Raw genomic sequence first — 12217 nt, forward strand, 5'->3', positions numbered from 1 at the left:
TAGTTGGGCAGGGGCAACGTTGACCTCTGTGAGCAGCTCCCTCTCGAAGGGTGTGAATGGGAGGCGCAGACCAATGCGTTTGAATACCGCTTGGAAGAGGAAAAAGAAAGGCTTTCCCCCATTGGACCTGTCGTCCACACAAACTGGCTCCCCAGGGGTGCCATGGCGAATAGAGATATGAGAATCGTGGGTTTTGCAAAAGGAGTTAAAGTTGTATAACCGCAGGTCACCCAGGTGATTCTCTACGTCTTCAACGGTGGTCAGTTTGGTGCATTCGTTCAATAGCTCTTCGGAAGCCCATGAATAGAGGGCCTTGTAATGAGCACTTGGGGGAGGGGGATTGGGAGTTATTTTTGTTCGCGCCATGGATGGATGAAGAGCTGAAGAAAGAAGAAAAGGCAAAGGTTTAGCAAAGAGGGCTCGAAGAAGCAAACGGGGAAGAAAACCCTAGGAAAATCCTACCCACATGGAAAGGAGAAGAACCGGGAAAAAACGAAGAAAACAAGTAGAACACAGAAGAAGAAAAACCGTAAATACAGTAAAGAGAAGGAGTCATCGAAGAAGAAAAATCGTAGCTTTGAGTGATCGGGTTAACGAAGAGTGGGGTGCGAAGAAAGAATGTAGAGAGAGAGTTTCAGAGAAGGTGAACAGTATGAGAGAAATGAGAAGTGATGAAACAGTGCTCTAAGCGCGCATTTTTTGAAAGGTTATAACGTTAACTCGAAGAAACGCTAGCGACGCACACCCTCAGCCGTTGGATCGCACACGTGTCGAAGGATTAAGCGCTAACTTGAAGCGCAAAGGGCACCAAGCGCTGGCCGTGCAATTGAGCCACGTGTGAAGAGATGAGGGCATGACCCAAAGCGTCAACTTTCTAGCTCAGAAAAGGTCACCTCGTCAGAACACTCGAAGGCATGTCACATCCGCCGTATAGAGAATGTCACGTCAGCTGATCAGAGAATGACACGTCATCAGAATGCCACGTGGACAATAGGGCGAAGCCTTAGTCTTTTTGCTGAAAACAAGTTATCAGTTCAAGACTAAGAGGCTTGTGTACCGTCCCGGGGTGTTGACCAAAAGTCAAAGTCAAAGTCAACACATGGTGGGACCGCTCAAGGGCCCCAAAGAAGGGAAAGAAAGTCAACCGGTTGACCGCTTGGGGCATCGCCAGGGTAGGGCGTCGCCTCGCAAAGGAATCGCCTAAGAAAGGCGTCGCCTAAGAAAGGCGTCGCCCAAGAAAGGCGTTGCCTCGCAAGGGCGTCGCCAGGTTAAGAAACAATCAAGTTAAGACATCGACGGTGTTACCCCCCGATACCCATGGGTAGGAAACACTATGGAGGGGGCAACACCTTGAGGAAGTCTCGGGCACCGATGGCTCAGAACAACAATGAAGAGAAGAGAAAGGTGGCTTCAAGGCCATAGTTCTAGTACCAGTAGGGAGTAACCTCACTCGTGAAGTACCCGCGCCACCTCAGGGAGACCCCCGGAACAGATACAACCCATGAGAGGGTCATGCTCAGGGGTGAACCAGGTGCATGGTGCAAGAGGAAGGTAGATACACTCCCGGGGTGAGGGACTAGAGGTTGGGGCGCATGAGTTGGCATCCAGGAAGTCACCCCGCGCGCCAGAAGCACTTCGAGGAAAGAGGGCTCACGCAATGGAATAACCCTAAGTTGGGTTACGGCACTGAGGGACCCTCTACACAGAATAACGATCAAGTCAGCAGAGCACGTGGCAATAAGCACGTGCTCATTAAATGTTTCAGTGAAAGTTTGCCAAGGTACGCGTTAATTCAGTTAAGATTCGAACGTTCCAAGGAATATTTTTATACGCTTTCAATGCGCTTTAACACGTTTTAAACACGAGGGATGTATAAAAAGGGACCTTGGGGCATTTGAAAAGGGATCGGAGTTTTGACCTAATTCTCGCAGTTTTACATAGAGCACGAACCCTAGTTGTTTTCGCTGCGCACCCACTGTGAGCACAAGACGATTAGGGCAACACAGTTTGGTTATTGAGTATAGTTTTCGACCATCTTCAGAGGGTGTGTCACCTTTGATGTTTCTCGCTAGCTGACTTGATCGTCGAAGTGCAAACGGCCGCGAGGGGGCCCCTTTGTTCACTTCTTTTCAGGTATCATAGACGGAGCATAATGAAGGTGCCCTAGCTCGCAAGGACGAGCCATGCGCAAAGACGACCTTGGTCAACCGGCGGTAACACTTCCAGTGGCTTTTATACTTAGTGTCACGCCTGAATGGGTCGTCCATTCTACATGCATGGGCACTCGTGACCTAGGCTCCTCCCTTACTGATAACTTGTGTGTGATCTAGGATCCACATCTCGTGGCCCATCTCTACTGTTTGGATCTCCAATGCCCGATCTCTCCACACTGTTTAGTGGCAAGTCGGTACATCCTGATGACCGATGTCTGACCACTCTCAGCTCCTTGGCGCACGTGCTTTGCGAGGTACTGGCCCGCGCTGCTCGTGGGACTCGCTTACGTGGCACCAACATTACCAGTGGTTAGTCAACGCCCGGACTGGTCGGTACACAAGCCCCCCATCCTTGATCATTAACTCTTTCAGCGAAGAGGCTAAGTCCTTGCCCTCGGTGATCTACGTGGCTATGTGCCACAGGACGTAAATACGGCGCCAAAGTGACGTCTTTCCGGACCTGTCTTATCTGTGCACACGTGTCTTGATCAACGACTAGGGTTTAACGTCGCTTACGCTTCTTCGTTTGCTTTTAAACTCTGGAAAACGCGCGCGTCTAATTTCTTGTTACATCATTCTCCGAAACCTTTATCGTTTCGCCTTCTTCCCCAAGCATTCTCACACTCCCCCGCGTGTTTCTGTTTTCATTCGCTATCATCTGCAGGTATGAATACTGACTCTCATTTATCCCTGTTTACTTGGTTCTGGATAACTGCCTGTTTGCTTAATCTTCGTATCGATTACTTTCTGTTTTTGGGGTTCCTTTTGATTCAAGAACCCCTAATCTCTAGAAGGTGTTGTTTCTTGTCACTGTAGCGTCGTGTTTGCTGATGGAAACCGTCCAGCCTCAAAACTTTCGGCCAAGAAGATAGACGAAGATCGAGCTTTAATGAAGAGTTTGTAAAGTCTTTTTCTTCTTCTTAGCCTTGTAAAAATTGTATAGAGTAGTTAGGAAGTTTTGGGCCTTGAATTTTGGGCCAAAGTAGAGAAAGATGTAAATAGAAAACAAAGTAATGTGTAAAATAGTAAAAGAGGGGAGCAAATAGAAATGTAGGCAAGGAAGACATGAGTCTCCACATGTCTTCTTCTTAATGGAGAGGATTTGCACCAATAAGGTGGTGACACTTGTCACACTCTCATTTGAGAGTTTTTGAGAGACTTTATCCTATAAATAGGAGTCTCTTATACATGTATTTCTTTAACTTGGAATTAGTAATGAAATGTTGCCTAATTTTGGCCATTCTACTTGTTCTTAAGTTCTCCCTAGGTTAGTCTCCTTCAAGACTTAGCCTAGACTCTTTCCTAGTGAGTTGGCCTCACCTCTCACTCTCACAAATTCCTACTCCACTTCAATCCATGGAAACTCCTCTTGAGTTTCTTTAATGCTTCCGCTCATCATATCTCCTTCATCATTCATCCAAAGAAGAAATTACAAAGATCATTACTAGAAGAAGATCGTTTTTCCATCATTTGCGCTTTTCTTTCGCACATTCGCATGGTTTATCTCCATATTTCTTGAACTTTGTGTGCAGGCATGGGTTTAACCGAGGAAAAATGGGTCAAGTTAACTGATATTCTCACTCGTTTTCACGGGGTTTCTAGGTACGTGGGCACCTCTCTCCAGCATGCCCGCGCCCTCGCTGCCGCTGCGTCTTCACCCATTCCCTTCAATCTTGGGGTTTCGGTCCCTCTTCCCGCCGTCCAACCATCTCCCACTTCCCTCTCTTGCCGGGGTAAAGCCGTGGTGATTGAGTCAAACGAGGATTCTGCTAAGGGGTCAATCTACAAGAAACCCAAACCTACACCGGTGATGGTTTCTCCTTCGTCTTCCTCCGATCACTCTGTCTCCCCCCAGGGTCGCACAACCAGTGCTTCTCTGCTCCCTGATCTTGGTGAAATCGGTGCCTCTCCCTCTTCTGTCCCTGAACTGCCCTTTGTGCTTCAACATGCCATTAAGGGCTTTCAGCAAGGGGTGACTGTGGACTTGGATGAAGCTGCTGTCAGGAAGAGACTGGGTTTCAACTTCGGGGCACTTCTCGCTCAGGTCCACGTTTCACTGTCCAGGGCTGAGTCGGGGAACTCTTCTTCACTAGCTCGCTCATTGGCCGCCTGCGAGGGTACTCTGAGAGAAGAGTTGGTCCATTTCTCGAAGCTACTCCACGCCAAGCGCCAAGAGGTCACTGCGCTGGAGGTGAGAGTTCTGTCCCTGCGGGTTCGGGTCTTTGAGCTGGAAGAGGCTAAGGAGGAGTCTAAGGCCCAGATTACGGGACTTGAATGAAGGTCCGCCAAACTTGAGGTGCAGTTGGATCAAGCGAAGGCCGAATTTCGTCAGCAAGCCAAGAGGTTTGAAGAAGCTGAGGCCGACCTGACTGGAAACGTCCTGGATGCTTACAACGAGGGATTTAAGGATGCTCTTGCTCAAGTTGCCTGTGTGCATCCAGGAGTGGACACTACCCCTTTTTCCACGTCGAACTTGGTTGACAATGGGAAGATCGTTCCCAGGGTCCTTCCTTGACTTATATTGGACTGATGCACAAACACTTTTATCTGCTTGCTACCTTTACTGTCTGAACTTATATCTGCTTTATTTCTATATGTCAAACTGCATTTTGATTCTCATAACTGCTTCTGTCGTGGTGCCTTGCGCCAAGACATTTCCTCTAGTGTTCTGTTGCCTGCCCCCTTTGTCGTGTGGGGAGGCTTTTACTGTGAACTGGATCGTTCCGCCTTGGCATTCTTTGTAAGGGAAACAAACTCTTAACTGCCCTCGGCTTCACTCAAAGGCGCGAAGGATTTACTTGGCGAATTATTTTGTTTTCCTCGGCACTTTCACTTACAAGGGGAGGTGTTCTCTCACAAACCTTCCTCTCTGTCCATAAGGTTTCTAGCGCAGAGGAAATTAGTTCCTAACTGACCTCCGCTTCGCTCGAAGGCGAGGAGGATTTATCTTGTAACTATTAACTGACCTCTGCTTCGCTCGAGGGCGAGGAGGGTTTAACTTGTAACTATATAACTGACCTCAGCTTCGCTCGAGGGCGAGGAGGATTTATCCTGTAACTATTAACTAACCTCAGCTTCGCTAAAGGGCGAGGAGGATTTAACTGATAACTATTACGTTTAACCTTGGCGCTCTCACTCGAGAGGGGAGGTGTTCTCTGCAAACCTACCTCTCCGCCTACGAGGCTTCTAACGCGAGGAAAACAACTGCTTGACTAACCTCAGCTTCGCTCGAGGACGAGGAGGATTTAACTGATAACTATTATATTTAACCTTAGCGCTCTCACTCGAGTGGGGAGGTGTTCTCTGCGAACCTACCTCTCCGCCTACAGGGCTTCTAACGTGGGGAAAACTACTGCTTGACTAACCTCAGCTTCGCTCAACGGCGAGGAGGATTTAACTGATAACTATTACGTTTAACCTTAGCGCTCTCACTCGAGTGGGGAGGTGTTCTCTACGAACCTACCTCTCCGCCTACGAGTCTTCTAACGCAAGGAAAACAAGTTCTTAACTGACCTCAGCTTCGCTCAACGGCGAGGAGGATTTAACTGGCGAACTATTTCGTTCAACCTTGGCGCTTTCACTCGAGAGGGGAGGTGTTCTCTCACGAACATATCTCTCCGCTCACAAGACCTCTTACACAAGGAAAACAAGTTCTTAACTGAATTGTACAAAACTCGGGAAAAATACTTCAATTATCTGGGACCTCATTAAAAAACCCTTGTAAGGGAAAAATAGTGTCCTCTAATACCACGCACAATATTCCTGTTTAACTGAAATAAACTTGTAGTCAGCTACGTTCCGTGTACAAGGAATCGAGCCTTACTTCAATGCCTAAACATGCGTGCTTCATCCCCAAAGATCTTTGTTTTCCTGAGGGAATTGGTCCACACAGGGGAGAGTGGGTGCGATGGTACCTGAAGTTTCTCTCCAGGCTCTTAGCATACGCTGCTTCCCCTGGGTGTAAGACCTTGAAACTGACCCTGTCTTTGTTCGGGGGCCGAACTGATCGCCTAGTCGATCATCACTGGTTATCCCGATTCCGGACTCTATGGTCTTCTCAACTGGGGCTTGCACCGTTTGACCGGGAATGTTGCTTAAGTTGGAGATTCTCTCTCCAATCTCTCTTTCCCCAGGGTCGCCAAACGGATCATATTTGGCCCTACGGGCGATTTCTGCTATGGCCTCGTCGGGTTTGGAGCGGCTGGTCTCGGGCAGGGGACTCTCTTAATGTACGGTGGTCCATTAGTGACCATAGATACCCCTCACCTTGCTTTGAGGCTATTCTCGTAGCATCGCTTGGCCTCCTTCTGATCTGACTTGATGGTAATCACCTTTCCTGTCAGGTCCGGTAACTTCATCTTCATGTGCCTTGTCGACGGCACCGCCCCTAACCTATTCAGTGTTGGTCTGCCCAACAACATGTTATAAGCAGAGAAGGTGTTAATGACAAGGTACCTGATGCTCTCCGTTCGTGACGCGGTACCATCTCTGAAGGTGGTCCTCAGCTCCAAGTATCCCCGCACCTCTACATGGTCTCCTGTGAAATTGTAAAGGCAGCCGCTATAGTGCCTTAGCATGTCGGGGGATAGTTGTAGCTTGTTGAAAGTCGTCCAGAACATTACGTTTGTCGAGCTTCCCTGGTCCACTAGCACGCGGTGCACCTTCCTTCCTGCGGTTACCGCCGAGATCACCACTGGATCGTTGTCATGGGGCACAACGTCCTCTAGGTCGGCCTTAGTAAAGACCAGGTCTACATCGAAGGCGTCGCTGGTTCTCTGTGCTTCTACCGACATCACCGTTCGTGCGTACCTCCTTCGTTGAGAAGCGGTACAGCCTCCGCCTGAGAACCCTCCCGCGATGGTGTGGACCTCACCATGTACAGGGACTTCGTTTCCCAGGCCACCCCCTGTTGCCGTCGTGTCCTCGGTCCCCTGTTTTTCTTGCAGATAATCTCTTAGGAGATCGTTCTTCACCAGCTCATCTAGCTGATGTCCAGTGTTAAGCAATTGCGTATGGGGTGGCCGTATGCTTGGTGGAACTCACACCCTGCGTTCTTATTGGGCCCGAGCTTCTTGTCGGTCTTGGGAGGCACCTTCAATCTCTCCGTTATGTTTGGGATAGCGATGAGGTCTTTCAGCGCTACTATGAAGTCGTGCCTTGGCGGCGCGTTATCTCTCCCTCACCCCCTCGTATTGGGCCTTTGATAGGGCTGCTGCTTCACGGGGGCCTTCATCTCTATCGTCGCCTCGTGGACCCTTAGGGCTTGAGGGTGACCTGCTGCACGTGGCCGCGTAGGGACCACGCATGTGCGCTTTTTCACTAAGTTCCTCCTCCGCCGTGATATGGACCACCGCGTGGCGCTTTATCTCGGCGAAGGTCTTGAGGTGGTTCTTGATGAGTGACTCACTGAAGGGTCCTGGCACGATGCCCTTCCTAAACGCGTGCACCATCATCTTTTTTCTGTGAGGTTCAACCTCACCACTTGCGCTCCAAAACGGTGGAGGAACTCCTTCAAAGACTCTCCTTGATACTGTTTTACGTAAAAGAGGTCGTAGGAGACTAACCGGGGGTGCTCGATTCGTGAGGTATTGTGCCCTGAACAACTTTGTGAGTTGCGGGAACAACGTTACATGGCCTTCAGGGAGGCTCATGAACCACTTCATCGTTGTTCCTGTCAAAGTGCTAATGAACAGCTTGCATCGCACCGCATCGGAGCCCCCAACCAGCATCATCTGTGTATGGAAGGCCGCAAGGTGGGCCTCCGGGTCTTCCATCCCATTGAAGGACACCTTGGGCCCTCACGAGCATGGCTGGTATCACCGCCTCCACAATCTCTGTCGAGAACGGTGTCGAGAATTCTCTGGGTGGCGTCACAGGCCCCTGATCTGCAGCCTCACGCTCAGTCGTGTGGGTTTGCAGGTTTCTCTGCAACTCCTCGTTCATGGCTTGCGACGCAACCAAATCAGCTTGGATGCGTTCTTGATTTGCTCTTGACACGACCATTTCCTCCTGAAAGGCTCTCATCATCTCCATAACCTGCTGCAGGGTGAGGCCCTCACCCCCGTTTGGTGCAGCAGGTCCTTGCCTCGTACTTCTCATCTTTTGGACCTTCCTGGTTCTTGCTGGTGGGATAGTTTTTTGTATCGTGCCCCATGGTGGGCGCCAAATGTTCCTGCCGCTTGACTCGAAACGCCTTCGTACGTCTACATCACGCTTACGTCCAGAGTCCTTGCGTTTGCATATGTTGTCCCTGTGATGAACACCTGAAACACAAAGACAATGGGCGCCCTAGCGGTCGTTTGCACTCTGATGCTCAAGTCAGTACTAGGGCAAGGAAACACCAAAAACTGTATACTCTTGCTCTTGTGTTTGTAACGGCACAAGAGAATTCTCCCCTGACCAACTTTGTTAACTTACTATTTATAGACTGAAAACTAGGGTTTCCTGTTTACCTGAAATGGGCCTTTCTGATGGGCGGGCCCAGCACTGTTGTTACCTTACTCTTAGGATAACCTAGCACGTGGGGTCCCTTACAGGAGTGCGACCTCTGACGGGATGACCACCTGGATGCCTCCTCGTGCACCTGATCTATGGGATCACCCGTCTCTGAGAGTGCCCTAGCTGTTCACGTGCCATGCATGCAGCTCACCCGTGATCATGGCCCTGGCTGGCCATATCCTTCCAGTGGCTTTTATACTTTGTGTCACGCCTGAATGCGTCGTCCACTCTACATGCATGGGCACTCGTGACCTAGGCTCCTCCCTTACTGATAACTAGTGTGTGATCTGGAATCCACTTCTCGTGGCCCATCTCTACTGTTTGGATCTCCGATGCCCGATCTCTCCACACTATTTAGTGGCAAGTCGATACATCCTGATGACCGATGGCTGACTACTCTCGGCTCCTTGGCGCACGTGCTTTGCGAGGTACTGGCTCGCGCTGCTCGTGAGACCCCCTTGCGTGGCACGAAGATTACCAGTGGTTAGTCAACGCCCGGACTGGTCGGTATATTAACCTTTAATGATATATTTTCCTACCCTTTAGCATGTTTAAGGAAGAATAAAATAGATGCAATACATATAGAAAAGGGAATTGTTGGTTCTGATTGTGAAAGCGAAAAAAGTTGAAAATAGGAAGAATCTTTTCCTATTAATGAAAAAAAAAAACGAAAAAATAAAAAGAAAATAGAAAAGAAAAAAATTCATAATGAAAATCATTAAAGTTAGAAAGAAAATGAGGAAAAAGGTGGAATCAAAAGAAAATGGTGATTAGATAACATATATGTTCCTATAATTGAATTATAGGTATGTTCTTCTTCTTTAAGATGTGCATTTTGTTATCTATGAAAAACCAATATTTTTTTGCAAGCCCAACCTCATTACAACACTGGAAAAGACCTCAAGATTCATGTTTTTAATATGCTTTTGATTTGAAGATGAAAAGAAAAACAACTGTGATTTTTTATGATTAAGTGAAAATAGAGAGAAACACTTACATGTGAGCATATGAGAATAAATTCCTTGATGAATTATCATTTATTTGTTTTGATTTGATCCTAGAAGTTAATTGTGTTTATATTTTTCTGTATTTGAATTTAGAAACATCATAAGTTTCTAATTTAATCTATTGTTTAATAAATTAAGTTGTTTTGAAATTTAACTTCAAATATATACTTTGCTTGAGGACAAGCAAGATTCTAAGTTGAGGATGTTAGAATATATGGCCTTAAACGAGAGGGGGGTGAATTGTTTAAAGGGGGTTTTTGAAAACTTTTTAAGCTAGAACAAAATCCTTTATATGAAACTCAATCAGAAATTCAGTTAGCCAAGATATAAAGCACAAAACAGCAAAGCACCAGAAAAACAATCGGTTGTTTCTTCGAAACAATCGGTTGTTTATACCAGCAAAGCAATAACAACTGAATTTAGATGAGTTTAAGTGAAAAAAGAGATACACAAACAGTTTATACTGGTTCACTCTTAAACCAAGAGCTACATCCAATCCCCAGAAGTCACTGGGCAATCCACTAAGCAATCAAATACAAATTACACACAAAACCACCAAAGAAGTGACCTTGAACCCTTCAAGAAACACACTTCCTTTGACACAGCACACACCAAGAATGTTGATCTTGACAACCTCAAGAGCACACAACACTCCTTGGCTTACAACACCAGAAATTACAAAGAATTCAGAACGAATTACACTTGTTTACAGAACAAACTGAAATCAATACACATGTAATCCTATTTCACTCTCTCTTGAGAATACCAAAGCTAAAAGTGAATATTCAAAACTTCAAAACAATCTTTCACAACTTAAAAACTCAAATATGTTTTAAACATAAACAAACTATTTATAGCTTTCAAAGATTGGTCAAAGCATTTAATATAGGACCGTATTCATTTGAAAATCATTTAAAGCACACTCAACTAACAAAACAACATTCTATTAGGATTTTCAAACAAACAATCGATTGAAATCACGAAACAATCAATTGTTTTGGTTTGACAGCAAGTCAACCAACCAAAACAGTTTTCAACCTTTTCAAAAACACCTAAGAGTAAAACAATTGGTTGTTTCGACAAAACAACAGGTTGTTTTTCAGTTAGTTTGAAAGACACTTTAATCTTAAAAGATTTTAAAAACACTTTAGCTTTAGATTCAACAAACAGTGGATTACACAAATAAACTACTCAGATCCTATCCTAAACACAACAACAACTCCAGCCTTGCATCAAACACTTGGATTTGGATTCTTCAAAGCCTTTGATCACTCTTGATCAACAGAGGAGAGTGACAAGTGCCTAATTTTAGTAATATTTCATATTAAAATATAGACACTTATGAGTATTAATTTCAAAAATAAATATAAAATAATTCCTAATTTATGAATTTATACCTTTTTACATATTTTATGATTTTTATTTGAATAAGAATATTTTATTCCCAAATTTGGTGTTAATTTCAGGTTTTTAGGGAAGAATGGAAATGATTGGGCTAAAGAAGAATAATATAAGCTCAAGGGAGAAAGGTGGAAGGCCCAAAATGATAGAAGAGGCCCAAGCACAAGCCCACATGCAAGCCCACCAAAGGGTAGATTTGGGCCAACCATAGAGTTATGGCCAAGAGGATCCAAGAAGACGTTCTTTTACATGTTCAAATGCCATAAACTCTAGTGTAGAGTAGACTTTAATTTCTTGTCAAAATTAGCATAGGAACTTTATTTGTAATTTTCTTAGAATTAATTTTGGCACCTAAAACACCAACCTTGGTAAACTTAGAGTTTCTAAAAAAAACCTCTAAATTTACCAAGGCCGGTCTAGAAAGCCCATGGAGGGGGTGAGCATAAAAACTAGACACACCCCTCCCCATGTGCTCATTTGTGCACCCATGTGCCATGTGCACCCATGTGCTTCACATTTACATTTCATTTGGCTAGCATTAGGGTTGCATTATGGTCCTCCTTAGCCTATAAAAGGAGGAGCCTACACCTTGTATTTTCAATTTTATTGTGAGTAAAGTTATGCTGCCCATTTGTGCTCAACTTTGCTTCTCCCTAGAATCTTAGGCTCTAAACTTCAATTCCTTCATCTTTTCCCTTGAGCTGGCCGAACCACTTAATACCCATACTTATCATGCACCTACAAGATCAACACCACTCTTAGGAGGATCTTGCTCACTCTCATACATTGCTTCTGCCCCATACTCTACATTGATTCAAGAAGAACTTCATGAAAATGCCATCACAAAATGCATAAGTGCACAAAAAAACTCAAATGCGCTACTTAGAAAGTCACCTAACCTTATCAAATTATGTTAAATAGGGGGTTAAAGGCGTGCTAGATTGAGAGAAAAACACCATAGAGTGAAATGTAACCCAATTGGGAGAATGGAAGGTGCTAGAAGTATGCGTGGCTAGTTCTACCATTTGGGATTGGGAGTAATCTGCTCAAATTCTTATGTATTGAGGTGATATCTTATATATTAATATTCAATTCTTG

The 12217-nt window shown here is 45.7% G+C and overlaps 1 protein-coding gene across 1 annotated transcript; it reads right to left on the bottom strand.

Moving 5' to 3' along the window:
* Positions 1 to 6475: 6475 nt before the first annotated feature.
* LOC137824789 (uncharacterized) lies at positions 6476 to 7006 on the bottom strand. The gene has a single exon (XM_068630469.1). The coding sequence runs from the start codon at positions 7004 to 7006 to the stop codon at positions 6476 to 6478; it is 531 nt and encodes a 176-aa protein (XP_068486570.1).
* Positions 7007 to 12217: the final 5211 nt, after the last annotated feature.

This window comes from Phaseolus vulgaris, chromosome 8, assembly GCF_000499845.2.
Source record: "Phaseolus vulgaris cultivar G19833 chromosome 8, P. vulgaris v2.0, whole genome shotgun sequence".
NCBI classification, from domain to species: Eukaryota; Viridiplantae; Streptophyta; class Magnoliopsida; order Fabales; family Fabaceae; genus Phaseolus; species Phaseolus vulgaris.